A 21,841-nucleotide genomic window follows, 5' to 3' on the forward strand; every position below is an offset into this window, starting at 1 on the left:
CTTTCCTTATCTGTTTTCTGGTCCAAGCATATATCTAAGTCACGTTCGTATCTCGTCGAAGCTCGTAACACGGCAATGCACGCTTCAACAGAAGTGGTTAAGGAGAGAGAGAGAGAGAGAGAGAGAGAGAGAGAGAAAGGGGGAAAAAAAGAGTCCAATTCACCGATTCGTCGGTTATTCCATTAGCTTTGGTCAGTGAGCAGTAACGAAGCGAGGCTCGATAGAGAGGGCGATGTAAATTGGCGGTAAAATAAAAAGAGAGAAAATTGAGCGGGATATGGTAGCGGTAGTCAGCGCGCGTATGGAATTTCCGGTGATGTCCTTTGAGCCTTCAGTGGTGGCATGAGAAGCAAAAAATGCCGGAAACAGATGTATCCGTACAGTTTTCGTTTTTTCCCGCCTCTCTTTTCCTCTTTCTCCGCCATCCCCCTATCGATCCTCCATTTTTCCCTTCTTTTTTCCCCTTTTTCTCCTTTTTTTTCGTTTCGAAATTTCCTATCGACGATGGTGTCGAGAGGATGCATACGCGCGATAGTTTACTTTCTATCGTGACAATAACGCTCGCTTTTCAACTTAAATTACTTACAAAAAACCTATTTTAAAGTATAAAAGTTTATCTCTATAAAAGAATCTTAACGCTTTCTCGTTGAAGGAAAAAAAGAAAAGTTATCGATCGATCGAAATTTTTTACCCTTGCTCCATTTTTTCCTTTTTTTTTTTTTTACAAAGATCTGATCTCGACAAATATCAAAATATTCCGATTTCAGAGTATTCGCAATGCGTAAAAATTGTTTCAAAGAGTTCGTAAAGGTTGGGCTGAAACGAAAAAAACGATTGCTTTTCCAATTATATACAATATAATCGGCGATGATGCGTCAAACGATCCATCGTTCTCGATAAAAAGTCGAAAGCGGAGTTGCGAACGGGCTCTCTTGTTTGATTTCAATTATTCTCGAGAAATATAACTGGAGAGATATTTACCCGGCAATCCAAGGGGCGAGTTGTATGCGGAAATCTAATAAATGTAATTGCACGATACGAAAGAACGAGCCAATAATGCCCGTTTCTCGAATAAACAACGAAAAAAAACAAAAAAAGATCGTATACCATATGATACAATAGCTTTGCTTCACACGTGAGAATATCTTCTATTTATAACCACGAAATATATATATTCGCGTTGATTCGCACGCGAAATTACATCCGTGTATCGCACGTAGATGCGTGCGTCGCATATAGTTATTTGCACCAGATAAGATAATCTTTCCACGTCGACAGAGTTGGCAATAAAATCACGCGTAGAAATGGTCGATTCGTCAATCGGTCGAACTTTTTCCACCAGCGTAACGTACAGGTAGAAACTTTCTGGCTCTCTCGTTCTTTCCGTGCAAAATGTTTTCGCGAGCCGTCCTCTTACTTCTGCTCCCCTACGTTCTTCTCTGTCTGGCGGAAAAAACCACGGTACGTATTTGCACATCTCTAACGCGTCCAATTAAGCAACGTGATAAGTGCAAATATTAATTACACGCTACTTCGCTAGTTTGTTGGTGTTATACTTCGTCTTCTTCTCGTGGCTCGATATTGTAGCTACGTTGTTGATATTATAGGCGAAATTAATAAGTTAATGAACGTATCGAAGAAATTATAATCTTTTAACGATATCTCAGTAATTATCGAGTATTATTGTTGCGTTGTATATATCATGTTGTAGATCATATCTTCTATATGTAATTTAAACAAATTCTTAATAGGATTTGACGTATCACATATGAAATCGTAAAGCGAGAGATCGAGTTTAAAAGTTGCGGAGAAAAGTAGTTTAATTATTCATAAATATCGTTTCAACAATAACTTATCGGAATTGCTCACACTTGTCCAGAAAAATATCGAATAAGCCACCGATCGATCAATAAGATCGGACGAAGTCCTATTACATTTAGATCCTGGCAAATAATCTATTTATCGGTGTATCCAAAGTGTTGACGAAACTTGCAAACTCTCCTAGTCGAACGAATTTTCGCCAGGTTTCCATCAAGTGCGCGTAGTGGTTTGGAACGAACGAGGCAATTCGCAACGTCGCGAAATATTAGTCGACATGTGAACGCAGGCTGACAAGGAAAACGTATCGCCGAGCGAAACGTTCCAGACACCCGTCTTAACCCGAGATACGCGTTAAATTCGAGAGAAGAAATTCGTAACTAGGCGTGGAACGCTCTCCTCGGGGGAGAAGGTTTCTAAAGCCGAAACTTCATCCGGTTCACATTCAATTTCGCTCACGTGCACTATCGCCCGAATCTCGTAAACTTTTCGAAAATCCGCCGCGTGATTAAGCTGTTTACGCGGCCGACATTGCGTTTCCGGGTCGCGCGACTCGGACGAGGCGAGTCGAACAATAAGAGCTGGCCCTGGTCCGGCCAACTTTTAACGAGAACACCGGGACAAACGGCCGGCCAATGAAATTAACTCGATTTCGCAGAGAAATCTCGAGGTCGTGCCTTATCTTCGATACCGAATCCTCGCTCTTCGTAGAAATTACGTTACGAACGAAGGGAAATGTTCTCGAGGAATTAGGTTTCTCCCGCTTCGAATAGGGAAAAGATTTGTTTTCAGATATTGAAATTTAATTGGATGGAAGTATCGTAGCAACGATGAAATAAGTTATCGAACAAATTGATAGAATTATCGGATTTTTCCCGTCGAAGAAATAACCCGAATATATCTTTTTAAACATAGACGGTAGGTTTATGAAAACGTGAGGTGCCGGCCTAAGCCGGGAGATTTCAATTTCGATATTCGTTCATCGAGCTTCTCTCGCTCGTTGAAAAAAAAAAAAAAAAAAAAAAGAAGAAAAGCAAATATCCACGTTGGAGAAAGTTATTTCGTTATTTCGATGCTTTAGGGAGAATTCACGGGAATTCATTGGATTTTTACGATCCATGGGAGACGTCTTGTTTAACGGTGGCAATTTCTTCGCAAAACTTCTTCGTGTTTACATTCTAACGAATCGACCTTTACGAGACGAGAGAGAGATATAAATCAGAGAAACTCAGGGTTAACGTGATTTCGGAAAAGAGAATTCTTTTTTCCTCGAGTTTCAACATTGGGGAGAATAAGAAAGTTTGCCTTGTTCGATTAATTACCGGCCGATTCTTCGGCAAGAATGGGCCAATGTTGAAATTTTGTTTGTCTCGTTAGTTCTCGCATTTCGCTCCACGGAATAAAGGCTCGAACTTTGGAAAATCGAGGAAACGAAGGGACGAAGACCAGGAGAATATTTGCATTCTGGAAAGGTTGCAAAGTTTCGTCGCGTTATCGCTACTTACACGGATTAATGTTTCCTTATCCGACGCATGTTGACGATGCTAACACGACTACTCGTTGACACTTTGAAACTCGATCGAGGAAGAAAAATTGCGCTTAACTCCGTGTACTTGGATTATTTTATAGATTGGAATTTTTACGCATTGTTGCAGCAAACACCCACAGTGATAAAGACCGCCATGTCCGTCCCGGCGATTCTTATAACAGTGACGTTTTGCGTTTCTGCGCCGGTGTTAATTATACTTATACCCACGCTTCTCTATTAGTAAGTATTTCGTGAGAAGAGGAGAAAGAGAGAGAGAGAGAGAGGGAGGGAGAGAGAGAGAGAGAGGGAGAGAGAGAGAGGGAGAGAGAGAGAGAGAGAGAGAGAGAAGAAAAAAAGAAAAATATGCTTTAGCTATTATAATATAATATATTCATTAATTATGAACAATGGAACAATAGAACGTGACGTTTCGCGTTAATGAAAGAACGTGTTCTCGAAAGTGATAATCGTATCGTATCGGTTATTAAAATCTCTGTCGCCCCTCATTTCTATTTTATCGATTTAATTTTTATCATACGCGATCTATTAATCCGACTATGTTATCTCATTTCGAGTTAGATAATTCTTAGTTTCTTAATTTTATTGTAATTTATTAAATGTCGTTTCGTTATTATATTTCTATCTTCTCTTTTGCTGCAGTAAATTCTGTGGAAAGTGGCTGAAAGACGAGGTCGTCTAGAGAGGACTGCTCGGAATCGAAACTATCGGAATAAATGTGGACATCGTTGTTGTGAAATCGTTATTTATTTATTTAAATCTATTTGAATAATTTCGTGATTGTACGCGCATCCGTGAAAAAAAAAAACAATTAATTGGAATTTTCAGACAAAATGTTCAGACGAAATTCCATATTGTTAAATTCAACGAATCGAGCAATCGAGCTCGGTCCAATTGTAAATATTTATTTAATTGGAAATCTCATAAAATGAGACAACAAAATGTACAATGATCACAAACGCACATTTTTGCACACATTTTTATACTCTCATTACGGCGATGGTTTATGTACTTACCGCATAATCATTTAGAATAAACACGCACACATCGATCCGTTGTTGAATATTTATGAATGGCGAATGAATCACTCATGCTGTTTTGACTAAAATTTTAAAGCTGAGGAATAATATCTTTTCAACGTCATCGTGTTGTAGCCGGGGCAACGATAATTCGATACCAATACGCGTTGTTCGTGTGCAGGCCGTATCCACGTTCTACCTCCGCCGATAATTTTACGAAAATGGAGAATGTCGGTTTGGATAATTACTAGAGAGTATCGGCATGTGTTTGTTAACGTTAGCCATTGAATAATAATTTTACCTGGCTAGCCACGGAATCGAATCGAAGGGTTCAAATAAAAATGTCGATCCGTGGTTACCGATCACGACACTCGCGTTTATTTACGTGGAACGTGTCACTGTTTCGTTTAATAGAATATCCATGCATGGGTCGACAAATTGATCGCAAAATTTATCATATTATTACGGAACGATGGAAAACGCGACGCTTTCCGACTCGTTTCGTTACGACATCAAAATGAAATTGTTGATAATATGTTTCATCCACGATTCAATCCACGCGCACTGGCCATTCGAAAATTCCGATAAAATTTTATTTTTCCCCGAAGTTATTGTATACTATTAAGTCTTTGATCAATAGTCAATTTGCTTTTCGAATTCCTTTTTTATTCATGAAAGCAATAACGCTTAGCGAAAGTAAATCGTTTCGAAATTAGATTAAAGGATTAAAATTTGACTTACGTTTTATCGTTGCGATTCAATTTTCTCCAACATCATGACTCATTCATCGTTACATCCATCCAGATGTAATCAAATTTTATCACCATATCACCAATTTCATAAGCACTCGATTCCGTTTCATAAGGAACTATGTATCATTCTCGCATTCTGCAATTTAATTTGTAAAAGTATACTTTACATTGGTATTTGTAATTATTACACAGAGTTACTAAAAAGAATATTCTTATATTTACTTGTGAAACATGATATTCATCAAATTTCAAAATTTAATACACAATGAATTGGATGTAGTAATTTTTCAAATAATAAGAATTCGAATAAACTGTTGAAATTTTTAATCTTAGAAAAATAAGTGAGACAAGTAGAAGCAATCGAGTAAATATTAAAATCATTTATGGGACTATTAAAATTTCTCATCAAATCTTGCAAAGCAGGTATAGACAAAGAAAGTGAGCACAAAGAAAAGAATAGGAATATAAAAATTGTGAAATTAACGCAATCTGCATAGTGCGGCAAATGAAACACATAGAAAAAGGATAGAAGATAGAAGGAGCAAGATAGAGAGAGGCTTATAAAATTCATCAGCGCCATCTATTGAATGTCAAAAATATTTCTTTAAAAGAACAAGATAAAAGAATTGAACATCTTACCTCTTGAGTATTAAAAATATCTTTTAAAATATTTCTAAAATTAATCGAGAGATGGCGCTGAATGTTAAGTCTATCGTTTTTGATGCATTAGTGTAAAATATAAAATTAAATGATTATGTATAAAAAAAAAAAAAAAAAATACAACAAATCAGAACGAACATAAACTTTCAATTTCTTGCAAATACAATTTTATATACATTTTTAGAAAAAAAATATGCATCATTTAAATAATTCGGTTTCATGAAATAAAATTGATTATAACAAACTTTTTTTTATTTTAATATTGCTAAAAAAGCAATAGAAAACCATTCCTCATATTTTTGTTAATATAAATAAAACTACTTACTTGTTTTACAGAAAATCATTTGATTATTCGACTTATATCAAATTTATTAATAATGCATTTCTAATCGTTATAAATCATTACGACAACAAAATCATTCTGACAATTAAACAATAATTTATAAAAATAAATATCAAAGATATAAAATAAATGTATAATATTAAAATTACAATAAAGTAATATCCAATTTCAAATTCTGTTTCGAAATATTTCGATATAAAGAAACTATTGATGACGCAACAGATAAATGAACGATCGAAGAACAAAGAAATTTAAAAGATTAATTACTTTCGTTCACTATATTCAATGTATTAATAAATTTGATAATAAAGTTAATAATAATTGATAAATTTGGTAAGAATAAAAATAAAATAACTTACCCCGTAAACCAAGGTACGTGTCACGAGTCAGTAATGCGTCACGTTGTGAGAATTTCCAACCGAAAAATGACAGGATCAGCGTCATCTAGAAGCGCTCTGATTGGGTAAAGCAGAATGCTTTCTTATTCGTTCAAAATCGCGCCGAAAATTGAAATATATAATATATATTAATTATTAATATCAAAGTTTTGCAAAATTTATATTTAAAAATATAACAAATTTATTAAATTTAATTTAACAAAATTAAGTATAATTAAGTAAGAAATGTTATAATAATAAGTTGTACAATTTAATATGAAGATTAATAAATCTAAAGTGAAACATAAGAAAGAAATTTAACAGAAAATATTTATAAAAAAAGAAAACATAAAAAAATTTAAATATATTTAAAAAAAAAGCTAAAGAATAAAAATAATTAAATATAATAAAATTAAAATTTAAGAATTCAATTTTAATTGTTAAATAAATTATAAAAATCTGAAACATCTGAAACATAAAAAAATAATATAATATAAAAATCAATCAGTTAAAATTAATACATATATATATATATTAAATATATAATAACTTTCCTCTTAATCATCATTTTTCTTCTTTTGTCACTATTTTTTGAAATTTCCTTCTGATTTTCTTTCATTCCTATTTTCATCTTTTACTTATCATTATTCTTTTTCTTTGCCATTTTCCTTTCTCATCTCTTGCTATCCTTTTTCTCCCATTTTCTGTGTCCTTTTTCTTTATTATTCTTTGCTTTTTTGCTATCTTGTTTTGTTATCCATATATACCATCTTGTTTTGTATTTTTCTTTTCTTGTAACTTTCTTTGATCAGTCTTCTTGCTCATCTTTTTTGTTATTACAATCTTCTTTGTTATATTCATCTCCATCTTCTTTGAAATTCTTCTTTTTACCAAGAAAAAGAAAAGAAGAAATTAGAAAAAAAATAAAAAAAGATAAAAATAAGAAATAAAAAGAATTTGTAAAAATAGAGAGGAAAAGGAATTGATAAATGAAAGGAAGAATTGGTGAAATTGAAAAGGAGGACAAATTAATAAAAAAATAGAAAGACAGGAGTTAATAAAGAATGATAGAAAGAGAAATCTATAAAAGAGGGGGGAAAGAATTATAATAAAAGACAGGAGAAAAAGGAATTTATAAAAAAGGAGAAGGATGACAAAGAACATGAAAGAGATGGATAACAAAAGAAAAAAAAGACTAAGGAAGAGAAGAGAAAATGACAAAGAAGATAACTAACAAAGAAGAATGATGATAAAAAAGGCAGAGAATGATAAAGAAGTATGGAGAATAATAAAGGAGAGAAGAGAATAAAAGAGAGAAATACATAAGGATGAAAAAGAAAGAACAACAAGTTGAAGCATTTAAAAGTAATATAACATAAAAATTAATTAAATCAAAAAACACATTAGAAAGAATTTGAATAAAATACAAAAAGAAAAATATATATAAGTTAAATAAATCCAAACAACATGCAAAAAATAATTGAATACATATGTTAATTATATTGAAAAAATAATTATTAAAAAAATATAACATAATAATTAATTAAATCCAAGAAAACTATAACATATAAGAAAAAAATTTAACATTATAATAAATAAATAATAAATAAATATAAAAATATAAAAAAAATCAATTATTATAAATTAGAGAAAATTGTATATAAATGCATAAAAAAAGAATTTAACTTAAAAGTTAAGAATTTAACTTAAATCAAAAGAAGTCAGAACATAAAAAAAAAGAATTTAAGACAAATATTAATTGAATTATAAAGAATATACAGAAAAATAACTATAACATAAAAATTAATTAAATTTAATAAAACTGCAACATGTAAGAAAAGAATTTAACTAAAGAATTAGCAATTTAAATAAATTTATAATGAATAAATATAAAAATATAAGTAAGAAATGTAAGTTATAACTACAATTAGAGAAAATTAGAGAAAAGTAGAGAGAAAAGAGAAGCATAGAAGAAGAACTTAACCTAAGGAAAGAAATCAAAAGAGATTAAAACATAAAAAAAGAGATTAATTCAAAATTAAAATAAATGTTAACTGAATTATACAAAATATACATAAAAGAAAAAATTTAACATAAAATTTTCAATGAAAGAAAAATTTAATATAATATAAAATTTGTAAATTGTAAATCAAAAGTTATAAATTGAAAATTTATAACTAGATTAAAAGTTAACAAACTAAATATTATACACTTTTATAATAATTATTGCTTAAATATCTTATAAAAAAAAGAATTAATAATTTATTAATTGTTATAAGAGAAATTAAAGTTGTAAAGACAAAAATATACTTTCAAACATATTGTAATTTAATTTGATTATTGTGATTAATAACATTTATATGTTATGAATATTTAATAAAGAACCTTCTCATTATTTCAATCTATCTTAAAAAAATTATAATTTAAATTTCAATGTTATATGATAAAAAAATAATTTTTTTGCTATGACTTTCTGATTTATTTTTCTATTTAGTTAATTTCTATGTTCAATGTCTTTATTATATTTCAGTCTTATATTATTAAAACAGCTTTAAAGGAAAATTTTCAAATCAAAATTTCCAGAACAAATATTTAACTGTATTATAAAATAATTAATAAATTTTATGCCATATTATATTGTATAAAAATTTAAAAAATTTTTAAAATGTGAAATTTTGAAATATTAAAAGTATGAATTAAAGATTATGTAAGAATTATATATTATATTTTTAAGTTAATATTTGATTTGATAATAATCAACTATTTATATTTGATTATTATTTATTATTATAATTTAATTAATGAACTCTATTTTAGATATTGATTTGAAATTTGATTTCTATATAAATTGATTATTGATATTGATTATTGATATGAAAACAGAAAAGTTTCAATATGAATAATAAAACAATAAAGTTTAATTTTTTGTAATTAAAATATAATTAAGATATATTATGCAATATTTATTTTAATTTTCGCGCGGATTTGAAATAAGGAACCGCGCAGTTCTAGCCAATCAGAAAACTGTTAAGAATTAACCATAAAATGAATTAGTGCGCATTGTAGTGCGCATAGCATCAGTCTACAGTTGAAAATTGTGGTGACAGGTTGTGTTTTATCAGTTAAGGTAATTACGTGAAATTTTCATCTATATTATATTATTATTAAGTTTAAGTTAAGTAATTGTGGATTATTAAATCTTATTTAATCAATACGTGCTTGTTTATTGTACCATAATTGAACAGTGTTATGATAAATGTACGTTTCCTTCCGACTATTCATTTATCTATTAAGTCACTAATAGTTTTTCGTATCGAAATATTTCGAGAAAAAACTTGAAACCAGATATTATTTCATTTTGATATTAATTATATTTATTTTACATTGATCTTTATTTTTATCTTTTTAATTTTCTTTTATTGAAGTAAAAGAAGTTAATTTCATTTCGTAAGATCGAATTATTTAAATGACGCATTTTGTTTCTAATTATATATATTCCTATGTATAATAGTTTCGCGTATTGTTTTCTTTTGTCGACATTTTGCTCGAGATTGAAAACATTTCTTATGTTATGCTTTCAAGAACGTGGCGTATCCCCTCTCCAATTTGTCGTTCGAATCGAGTCGCGAAATACCATTATTTGTCGACAAGTCGTGATGATTAGACGTTTGAAATTTTCTCGTGATGTGTATTCAATTCGTAATTTTCTTATCGTTCATGCTTTTATTTAATTAATTATTAATAAATTATTTTGATTTCTTCATTTCATCATACAATTTGATAGAAATTACTTTAATTTTATATATTTTCTTCGTTTATTTCGAAGTTTTGATTTTCTTTTGCATAGGTTTAATTGTAGTGTCATGTCTCTCGAAGGCGGGAAAAATTCCAATATGGACGTAATATCTGTTCTTGGAGATGCAGTAAAATTTGACATTTTGTATGTATATACTTTTATTTTATTAGATCATTTGTTATTAAATAATTCATAATGAACTTATATTTTAATTAAAAGAAATAGAAAAAACTAAAAATTTATGAAAAATTTTGATAGTTTATTACTAGAAAGTGAATTTTAAATTTTAATAATGAACATTTTAAATATTTATAAAAAATTTTCATAAATATTTTTTATTTATAATTCATTAATCAATTAAATTTAAAATAAAAATTTTAGAATACATATTTTTAGAATACATATTTAATATTGGAAATAAGAAAAATATTACTTTTTCTTCTATCTTTCATCTTTTTATTAATTTAATATTAATTTCAGAAAATATCAAGACTGTGTGCAATGTGAATCAAATCAGTGTTAAAATTAGTATCTTTATATATCATAGTTAGTGTTTTTTTTAGAGCAAATTTCATTAAAATTTAATCAAGGTACTCAAATGCAAAAGTAGAGTCAGTGTTTAGTAAATTATTTTATAAATTAATTTTATAAATTAGTAAAATCAGTGCATGAAGAACGTAAGATCATCCATCACGCGAAGAGGTAAACTATCTTTTATTCTTTTTAAATTCTTAAATGCTAAATTTTTATATTAAAATTTTAATTTTTATTTTTATTAGAATTTCAATATTATATCATTATTACATATTGTAAATTTAGTAATTTGATATTTAATCATTTCAATTTTTTCAAATAATCAGAATGTCTTTTAAATTATGTTATTTTTGTTTTGTTACAGATTTTTGCTAACTTTCATCCTTCTATCTGATAACAACTTTCTTCTCAATAACTTCTGTGCCATAGCAGTGTTCGTCGCATCTATTGGTGAGTCGCATGCATTTATGTTCCTCCGGTCATTCAATCATGTCGTAGGATGAAAGAATCCGAATCGACACGGGTGATTGGTTGTATACGTAGATTTTTGCACGAGCACAGTGACCATTGGTATTTATTTATAATACCAGTGAGTAATAACATTTATTTCTTCTGTTTTATTTATTAGTTCAGGCCAGGGTCTTCTTGTGCTTCATTTTTTTAAATAATATTATTAGCAATTTTCTAATAGTAAAATATATATATATATTAATAAAATACAATAATTAATTTAAATATAATTTAAAATACAATTATATATGAATAATAAATAATACAATATAAATGATATAATGAATACTTAACTTGCTAACTTGAATTTAATAATGGAAAAGTCGGATATCCACCGACTTCATTACAATTATTACATGCACAGTTTATTATCATTAATACGATAATAAATTATTTTCATTTTTTTTGCTCAATAGTATTTATATTCAGTTATTTGATTATATAATGAGTTTATAATATAACATACCTATATGTAGTAAAGTTCAATTTTTTTTGTATAAATATAAATTAAATTTTATGCACAAGAAGACATTTCGCGACAGGTAGATTTCAGAATCAGAGCAGTGAATTTTGAACATTATTCTTCGAAAATATACTCTGATGAAGGAATCGCCTGAGAGTATTTTCATTAATGCTTACTATTAGTAAATTTTAAATAAATAATAATTTTTTTATTCATATATTAATATTATAATTTATCAAATATTAATAGAGTAAAGTATATATAAAATATAATCACTATAATTTGAAATATAATAAAAATATAATGCAAAATCAAAGAAAATTAATCCGTTAGATAAAAAATAAATTAATATCTTTTTAGCTTAGGATTTTCAGATTTAATCCTTCCGTGTTCTTTGCCAGGAACTCATCCACGTGCCCAGGTGCTACTTGGGTGAGAGAGAGGCATTGGGCATGATGATCTTAATTTATAAGTTAATAAAAATTTTTCAGCGACTGACAATGCGTTAGTGTATCGTGCACGACGTACTTTCCACATTGTGGTGTGTATGGTTAGGCTGTGGAATTGCGTCGTTTCAATTATTATTGTCCTTTATTATTAATAATTCAATTACAATTTACAATCAAAATATTATACACTTGCAATTAAACAATGTAACAATAAATAATAGTATTTCTAATCTTTAATCTCAAATTATAATAATATAATATAAATTTAGTATCGTTTAATTTAAAATACAAGTATTTTCACCGCGTTTCACGCAATGGTCACTAGCCATCGTCAGTCGATTTCAGGAAAACGGTACGTAAACTTAGAGTGTGAAAGATGTGTGCCAAGCTCGGGTGTCGGAGGTGTCCCGGGACGCTTTCCCTAGTGTAGGCATTTGCGCCCGAGTATTATGAGTGAGAATCGTGGAACGAGTGTGTTGGTATGCCTGTTTTGCCATATTTTTTAAATATAGGGCTAGGTAGGATAGGTAGTATAATTCTGGTGTGATTGTTAGTCATAAGTAGGCAGGGCCGGGCAGGTTGTCACAGTCTCCGATCGGGTAGGCGCGTTTTCGCGTGGCAACCTGTTTCAGGAAATCAAATTTGAAAAATCGAGGGTGAAGCTGAGACGAATGGACAGTGCCATTCGTTTCTGGCTTTGCTCGTCGATATTTCGAATTCCGCGGTCGTGATCGCGTGAAATAAATTTCGAAACGAACGTTGCGCTCGAGATTCTACACATGTACGGACAACGATCTTTGCGATCGTTGGTCGTCCATGTGTACTTAGCTTTCGCGAATTAGTCCTTTTTTCTATTATTTTTTTTCTTTTTTATTAGCGATTAGGAAATCTCGAGCCTAGATTTAAGTTTCAGCGGGCATCGCGCCCGAAGAGAGAAGACGAAGAGGCTCGACAAACTGTCACGAAGAGGGCTGCAACGAATGGTTTCTCATTTTTTGAATCTTTTCTTCAAGTTCAAAGAATGGGAAGTCATTGTTATTACTTTGTCACTGTGCTCGTTTTAGTAGTATGTAGTAATTGTTGTTGTATCGTATGGCCATTTTGCATGCTGGCCCATCGGATCCAGTTATCATGGACATCGCGGTTTTGCATTAGTGTTGCGTTTATAAATCTCGCGTTTTGAATTAGTTGCGATAAAATTATGATCGCGTTGTTCTTTTTAATTAGTTTGAATTTATGAATTAGTCTATTTTTTATTACTTTTTTTTTTAATTTAATTTTGAATCTATATATCCTATAATATTATTTATAATATCGAGATTTTTGAAATAATTTTTCATTTATATAATTAAATAATAAATTTTATTGATTAATATAATAATATTAAATTCACTTTAAGAATTAGTGTTGCGTTGATAAATGATCGCGTTTTTTATAGTAGTGTTGCGTTCAAAAACTGTCCATATTTCTTCCACTTGAACTGTGAATGTGTTCCTGGTTCATCTAATTGCAACTAAAAGAGTTGCACAAAGGTAAGACGGTAGCCTTTAATATGGCTACAATGCAATTAGTGTTGCGTTTAGTAAAATATGAGTGCATAAAGTAATTTATTAAAATTTTTTAAATAAGCATTATATTAAGAATATATGCTTTCATGAATCTTTTATTTTTATTTATTTATTTTTTTTTACTTTTTTTGTTAATTAAGAATAGCATTGCAAATATAATAAAGCACTCTTCGGGTTTTCTTTAAAAAGTTCAGTATATTAGTGTTGCGAAATAAAAAAAAAAATTTCACGGTTTGTTCGGGTCTACAATTATGGTAACTCTTCTAGTTACCTCTTTTTCTTTTCAGCATTCCTTTATTAAAAAGTATTTATTATTGAAAATATTGTTAAAAATTGTTAAGTATTAAATATTAAAATATTTTTTTTTACCGGTGAATGTCTTTTATTTAAAAATTATGAATTACTTAACAATATTTTAATAATTTGAATTTTTTCAATAATTAATATTTTTTTTAAATATAAATTGTTTTTAATTACTAATTAAATAATTGAGTTTGTTACAGATATGAATTTGAAAAAAATTAAATAAAAAGGAAGAAGTATAGTTACGAAATGATATTTGATCTTTATTTAAATACTAATTTTATTGAATTTCATTAATTCTGTTATATATTCTGTTTTAGAAATTTCTTCAATGGAATAGAATAAAAAGAATATCGTCTGAAAATTCTTTCATTTCTTATATTAAATAAGATCAAATATTTAGGATTTGATGTATTTAATGTTCTCCTTTTCCTTTTAATAAAAGACAAAATTCGAATAAATCCTTATTCGAAACAATCAAATCCTTAATACTTGATAGCTATATGACTTCGTTCATTAGTCATCATTAATATATCCTCATTTGCATTTTCTTTGGCCACATGTGATTTATATGATAAATGTTTTCTAAAAGAATTAAAATTCTTTTCTTTTAAAAAAATTTGTGTCGTCTGCATGGATGTTATGGATATTATGGATGAATTATGAAAACAATTTGTCAAATTTTCAATAGGCAGACGTTTTAAACAAAATATTTAATTATTATGTAAGTAAGAATATAAAAATAATTTTTAGAATAGATAGAATGATTGAAATATTTTAAAGTGATATTTAAATTTGTTTCAGAGTTCTTTACAGGAACAAAAATCATAAAAGAATATTGAATAAAATATATTTAGAATTAAGTGCATGCATTTAGAATTAAGGATGTTAATTAAATAGATAAAATAATTAATGGGCAAAGTAGTGCTTTGTAGAATGCTTATTTCGCTTTTTTTCTTTCTTTTTTTTTTTTTTTTTTGCGCTTTTAACTATCAATTATTTTTCATTTTCATAATAATGAAAATGTAAAATATTGATAGAAAATGTCTTAATTTAGATTTTATTTTCAGGTTTAGTCTTCCACGTTGGTTTTCTTTATAACTTCTTTTACTTTTTGTATCGTATAATGATCAAAAGTTTGAACATTTTGTAAACATACACCAAAAGAAGTATTTATTTGAAGATAAATAAATATTCACTCAAAAGGATGGGTGGATGGGATGTCGTGATTAGAATGGGTGTTTCGCAGCAACCTCCAGTGTAGTGAGACTTAGGAATTATTATTATAATATATAACCGACCGAATTCATGGTACAAATGAAATTTGGAAAAGACTATAATTGAAAATAAAACAAAAACTAAATAAATCACATTGAAAAATTTATTTTTTATAAAATATACACTTGGTTAATGGATAATATGATCAAAAAAATTGCGTTTTATAATAAAAGAAATAGATTTTTAGTTAATGGATAATTAAACCGTAAATAAGGTTACCTGGTATCAGTAGATGATTAAATATTTACACATAATAAATTTTGATGCTCAAAATGTAGCAAAAATTTAAATGTATGGCCTGGAAGATCTTGAACTTCAAAGATTAGAATCAACAAAAATATCATCCAGTACTATAAAACATTTTGATACCAACAAACTTAAACTTTAAATCTTACGGTGTATTATAAACATAGCTACGCAATGTTACGATTAGTATACATAAAAGGAACTGAAAACATCGAATATAAAATATATTAGATGCTATTATTTGCTTTCTTCACCTATTCTCTATAATTTTTATATTCGATAATTATATCACACAGATATATTCTAGAATCATATAAATGTTACAATGTGTAAAAGAACCCTTCATCCGAAAGAATAATAGCCTTGTTTCACACGATACATTGCGTGCAATATATAATGGAACTATCGTAAATATTTAATGAGGGAATCGACTTTCATCGGTATCTACTCCATAAACTTCCATAAGACAGATTGCTATTTTCATTTGGTATATTCTAACTTCGAAGAACATTCGATGAAATAAGTATCTTCAACAACATGAACATTCGTCAGGTACTTTACATTCTAGAACTGATAGGAACATTCACGTGTACTTGGCCAATTAATCCGAATATTAGTAAAAGGCGAATTATTTTTCGTAACATTTTGTGGGTATTCTCGATATTGAACGTGATTTTATTAATGACATCTTTGATGCTTGCTGTTGTTTACTTTCGAAGTGATATACTTATGTCACTGAAAACTGCCTCCGAGATGGCCGCTTTGCTTGAAGTCGTTTTGGATTTGATTCTTTGCAAATGGAACAACAGTGAACTGCAGGTTAATCGAATTTAAAACTAAAAAGATATTCAATGTAAATGTGAAGTCACAATTGTAATAACTTTTTGATCGATCTAGATCTTGATAGAAGAAGTCAAATCGTATTTGGAAATAGCCAACGAATACGAAATTAAAATACTAGAGGGATACATAAATCGTTACAAAAAATTCTTCTCAACAGTTTCTATGGGATACATCTCAACTGCGATCTCGTTCAGTTTGATGCCTTTGTTCTCAGCCCAAGAATTACCCGCAGATGGATGGCTTCCATTCTCCACCGAACCATTCGGAATATACTGCATAGTCTATGCCAATCACGTTTATTGCATTTTACAAACGGCATTTTGCATTTTTGTAGATTTCACGATTGTCGTCCTCTTTAGTTTTCCCGCTGCCAAATTAGACGTATTGCGGTCGAAACTACGGAATGTAAATAATTATGACATGTTGGTGAGCTGTATCAAGGAGCACCAAAAGATAATAAGGTAAAATATATGTAAATTTCTAATTAAATATTTCTGAAAATTTGTGTAATTTTAATTTGATTTTTGAAACGGTAGAAAATATTAATCATAATTTCTATGCTTTTATAAAATTCTTTTAAAATTCGTAAGAAAAGATAAAATGCATTGTAAAAAAAATAATAGATTATTGATAGTGAAATAGACTAGATCCAAGAAAACTGATTTGATCCCTCCTTCCTTTATTTACATAATTTTTATATTATTTTATATCATTTCAATCGTCAAGTATCCATGGAAGCAACCAAACATTAGTGAAATACATATCTATTTTTCTCTTTATGTAGTCAATGTTATTTTAGTGCGTTAAATGAAGACAGTGCATTTTACTGCATTTAAGGATATAGGATAAGCTACTTCAATCGAGAGTTGATTCTTTACCGAATTAAATAAATTAAGACCGTGTCATGGTTAGATTTGTGGAGGATACTAAAGCTACTGTTGAGACTTTATTATTCAAAACGAACGTCACGATGGGAAGCACTGTGATGTGCGGAGCTTTCCCATTGCTTAACGTGAGTTTAGAAAAAAACTTTTCTCTCTAGACAATTTGTAATGCAGCAAAATAGACGAGCAAAGAATTGATCGTTTCTATTATACGTTTCTATAATAATATTCAGAATCAATCGTTGGCCGCGATCAGTCAGTTTCTTCCTCTGGTGTTATCAGGCATCTTGCATTTGTATGTCATCGCTTGGCCAGCAGATGATTTAAGAGAAAGTGTAAGCTAAATAAATAGTAAAAATTCGACAGAACGTCATCTCATCTTATGCACTGCTTCTTTATATATATATTTTTTCAAATTAAATAAAATTCCATCGTCCACTTTCATCTCATTTCCAGGTTTTAATTTGATAAAACATGAAAATTTTTATTTTCAGAGTGTACAATTTACAAATTCGATTAACAATATTCAGTGGTTGGATCAACCAAATAAAATGAAAAGTTGTGTGATTTTCATGATGATGAGAAGTCAAAAAGCATTTCTCATTCGTATGAGTAATTTGCTACCACCTCTTTCTTTGGAATATTGTTCAAACGTAAGCTTCATTAAAATCGTTTATATAAGATAATTCAATTTTAATTTTTTAAAGATCTATATAAGTATTGTGTACAATAATTTATAGTTTATAACTACAGTATCGTCCTACTTCATGGCAATGAGAACTATGATTGAATCATAATTATCCAGGCCTACATTATTTAAATATATATTATATTATTGAAACATGTAATAAATTTATCGTTTAAATAGAAAATTGTGCATACGTTATATTTTTCTGGAATGAAATATATAAAAATTGTAATATCAGCGCCATCTCTAGAGTATCGTAAATGAGATTGTTGTACAAGATAGCGAATAATGGATTAGAGATAGAATGAGAATTGACTGTCTTCGCCATCTTTCGAGTATCAAAAACATTATTCTAAAAAGCACTTAGAGGGACAGCATTTAGGATCAATTCTTATTCTCTCTTTAACTCTCTATTATTTTCTATTCTTAGTGCATTATTCATATATGATATAGAATATCAATATATTAATAATAATAACGAAAAAAGAATTCTATTTAATTAATTAATTAGTTTCATAATGAATCTATAATAGTTTCTGAAACAAATAAAATCATTAAAAAATTTATAAAAGATCATTTACTTATATTACATCAAGTACTTATCAATTGGTGTAAAACTTAAATATTAATTTTCTAATATTTTTCTTTGATATTATATTTGAGATGTTAAAAAATTATATATGATAAATAGCACGAAACAAATTTGTTATACAAATATAGTCAAAGAAAGAATATAACTACAGAATAAAACAATAATATCAAGAGTAATAAAATTGTATTGGAGACTTTATTTTTTAAAAAATCAAATTTATTATACACATGAACTTGAAAAATAATAATATGAATAAAAAAATTGAGTTTTGTAATACAAATATAATTTTTTATTGATGAATAATTTTTAGTAAATGAAAAATTTGTAAATGAAATTACCTCATACCTTATACCAATAGATGATTAAATCCTTGCATTTTGATGCTCAAAACATGCCAAAGATGGTCTGGAAGATGTCTTAGACCTCAAAGATTAAAAATATTATTCAGTGATAAAAGAACATTTTGATATCAATCTCTAAATCTCATGATACATGTTATGAGAATAACTACAACAATTATTGTACATGAAAGCAACAGAAGACATTATCAAATATAAAATGTATTAGATGCCATTATTTACTATTTTCATATAACTTTTCTCTATAATTTTTGCTACCATCCGGTAATTAAATTACACAATAACTTCTACTGAATCGTATAAATGGACTAAGGAATCTTTCATCCAAGAAAACTTAACACATTGCGTGCAATATACATATAATGGAATTGTGCTTAAATGCTTAATGAGGAAATCGATTTTCACTGGCCCCTATTCCATAAACACTTCCGTAAGACAGTTTGTTATTTTCACTTGGTATCTTCTAACTTGGAAGAAACATTCGATGAAATGGGTATGCTCAATATAGACATTCGTCAAGTACTTTATATTCTGGAACTGACAGGAACGTTTACGTGCACTTGGCCAATTAATCCGAATGACAGTAAAAAATATATCATTATTCGTAACATCTTGTGGACATTCACGATATTGAACGTGATTTTTTTAATAATATCGTTGATGCTTGCTATTTTTCACTTTCGAAGTGATATACCTAAATCGATGAAAACTGCCTCCGAGATGACTGCTTTGCTCGAAGTCGTTTTGGATTTGGCTCTCTGCAAATGGAACAACACTGAATTGCAGGTTAATTCAATTTAAAACAAAAACAGATATTTAAAATTATAATAATTATAATTATAATAAAATTTCTATCAATCTCTAGGTTTTGATAGAAGAAGTCAGGTCGTTCTTGGAGATAGCCAACGAATACGAAATTAAAATACTACAGGGATATATAAATCGTTACAAAAAATTCTTCTCGACTGTTTCGATGGGATACATCTTACCTGCGAGCTCGTTCATTTTGATGCCTTTGTTCTCAGCCCAAGAATTACCCGCAGAGGGATGGCTTCCATTCTCCATCGAACCACTTGGAATATACTGCGTAGTCTATGTCAATCATATTTATTGCATTTTACAAACGTCATTTTGCATTTTTGTAGATTTCACGATTGTCATCCTCTTTAGTTTTCCCGCTGCCAAATTAGACGTATTACGGTCAAAATTGCGGCATGTGAATAATTACGACATGTTGGTCAGCTGTATCAAGGAACATCAAAAAATATTAGGGTATGATATATCTATTTTCTATTTAAATATCTGTGAAATCTCTTGTAGCTTTTATTTGATTTTTATACAAACATTATTTATACAATTTGTATGTTTCTATAAATTTTAAAAATTCGTGAATTACTTAAAAATAGGAAAAATAAAACGCATTGTAAGAAAGTATCTCTAAAAGTAGATTATTGATAATGAAGTAAACTAACTGTAAGGAAACTGAATTCTCATGTTCTCTATTTACATAATTTTTATACTGTTTTATATCATTTCAACTGTAGGGCATCTACGAAAATCATATCGAACCATAAATCAAATGTATTATCTTTTATTTTCTCTAGTTTTTCTTTATGTGATCAATGTTGTTTTGATACATTGAATGAAGACAATGCATTTTAGTGCATTACATCGTTCAATATAGAATTAAGCTACTTCAAGAGAGTTGATTCTTTACCGAGTTGAATAAATTAAGACTGTGTCATGGTTAGATTTGTGGAGGATACTAACGCTACTGTTGAGACTTTATTATTCAAAACGAACGTCACGATGGGAAGCACTGTGATATGCGGAGCTTTCCCCCTGCTTAACGTGAGTTTGGTCGAAAACTTACCTCTCTAGCACCATACATAGTGTAACGTAATAGCCGAGCAAGGAATGCTTAATCCTTCAACCACTTGATTCCTTATAAATGAAATTTAAAAAATGGCATAGAATTCAATAAAAATGTAATGTTTTTTTTTTGTGATGACTTCCTTTATTGTAAAAATTAGAGATTAAATTCTAGAAATTAGATTAGAAAACTCATGAAATTTTCATGGAAATTGTGGCATGGAGGGTTAAAGTTCATTGGATGATTTTCTACAAAATAAACATTTCTGTGTAATAATATTCAGAATCAATCATTGGGCGTGGTCACTCAGTTCCTTCCTCTGGTATTGTCAGGCATGTTGCACTTGTTCGTCATCGCCTGGCCGGCGGACGATTTAAGAGAAAGTGTAAGCCAGCCACTAATAAAAATTCGATAGAACGTCATCTCATCTGGTGTGCACCATTTCTCTATATTTTTTCTTTCAAATAAAACAGATTACCATTGTTCATTTTCATTCCATATTCGAAAGATTTTAATTCGATAGTATATAAAAAATTTTATTTCCAGAGTATACAATTCGCAGAATCGATCAATGATATTCAATGGTTGGGCCAATCAAGAAAAATGAAAAGTTGCGTGATTTTCATGATGATAAGAAGTCAAAAAACATTTCTCATTCGAATGAGTAGTTTGTTGCCACCTCTTTCTTTGGAATATTGTTCGAACGTAAGCATTTTCAGTCATTTGTCTCGTGTGTAAGATAATATTTTAATTTTTTTGAAGACCTATATATATATATGTGTCTGTATGTATTGTATACAATGATTTATAGTTTGTAACTACAATATCGTCCTACTTCATGGCAATGAGAACTATGATAGAATCATAATATATCCTGGCTTGTATCATTCGAATATTATTGCAACATGTAATAAATTTATCGCTTGAATAGAAAGTTATG

General features: G+C 29.0%; 2 protein-coding genes and 3 long non-coding RNA genes across 10 annotated transcripts in view; 3 read left to right on the forward strand and 2 right to left on the reverse strand.

Annotated features, from left to right (window-relative positions):
- Positions 1–6,818, reverse strand: part of LOC116415098 (uncharacterized) — a 211,485-nt gene extending 204,667 nt beyond the window's left edge. For all 3 annotated transcript variants that reach the window (XR_015290817.1, XR_015290818.1, XR_015290819.1), the window contains exons 1-2: positions 6,498–6,818; positions 5,125–5,271 (exon numbers count right to left, since the gene is read on the reverse strand). This is a non-coding gene — a long non-coding RNA (uncharacterized LOC116415098). The remainder of the gene's footprint in view (positions 1–5,124; positions 5,272–6,497) is intronic.
- LOC147658823 (uncharacterized) lies at positions 1,277–5,339 on the forward strand. The gene is made up of 3 exons (XR_015290812.1): positions 1,277–1,461; positions 3,474–3,586; positions 4,007–5,339. It is a non-coding gene; the product is annotated as an uncharacterized LOC147658823 (long non-coding RNA).
- Positions 6,819–6,989: 171 nt separating the features above from the next.
- Positions 6,990–20,142, reverse strand: LOC147658824 (uncharacterized). 2 transcript variants are annotated; one of them, XR_015291226.1, is made up of 3 exons: positions 20,018–20,142; positions 19,015–19,786; positions 6,990–7,398 (listed from the first exon to the last, which is right to left on the reverse strand). It is a non-coding gene; the product is annotated as an uncharacterized LOC147658824 (long non-coding RNA). The 2 variants fall into 2 exon arrangements; XR_015291227.1 differs by lacking the exon at positions 6,990–7,398 and adding an exon at positions 16,785–16,901 and having other exon boundaries at positions 19,008–19,786.
- On the forward strand, positions 15,637–18,554 carry LOC100871173 (odorant receptor 49b-like). The gene is made up of 6 exons (XM_031919639.2): positions 15,637–16,481; positions 16,560–16,966; positions 17,418–17,517; positions 17,623–17,724; positions 17,884–18,042; positions 18,130–18,554. The coding sequence occupies exons 1-6, from the start codon at positions 16,200–16,202 to the stop codon at positions 18,184–18,186; spliced, it is 1,107 nt and encodes a 368-aa protein (XP_031775499.2). The 5' UTR covers positions 15,637–16,199; the 3' UTR covers positions 18,187–18,554.
- LOC147658825 (odorant receptor 10-like) lies at positions 19,407–21,839 on the forward strand. 3 transcript variants are annotated; one of them, XM_012492633.3, is made up of 6 exons: positions 19,407–19,814; positions 19,894–20,300; positions 20,780–20,879; positions 21,185–21,286; positions 21,448–21,606; positions 21,713–21,839. In XM_012492633.3, the coding sequence occupies exons 1-6, from the start codon at positions 19,407–19,409 to the stop codon at positions 21,767–21,769; spliced, it is 1,233 nt and encodes a 410-aa protein (XP_012348087.2). In that variant the 3' UTR covers positions 21,770–21,839. The 3 variants fall into 3 exon arrangements, with proteins under 3 accessions (XP_012348087.2, XP_086761142.1, XP_031775506.2); XM_086905016.1 differs by lacking the exon at positions 21,185–21,286; XM_031919646.2 differs by lacking the exon at positions 21,713–21,839 and having other exon boundaries at positions 21,185–21,332; positions 21,448–21,536.
- The last annotated feature ends 2 nt before the right edge of the window (positions 21,840–21,841 follow it).

The sequence above is a fragment of the Apis florea genome, unplaced genomic scaffold (genome assembly GCF_048593485.1).
Source record: "Apis florea isolate Af1SG1 unplaced genomic scaffold, ASM4859348v1 contig_1615_pilon, whole genome shotgun sequence".
Classification (NCBI taxonomy): Eukaryota; Metazoa; Arthropoda; class Insecta; order Hymenoptera; family Apidae; genus Apis; species Apis florea.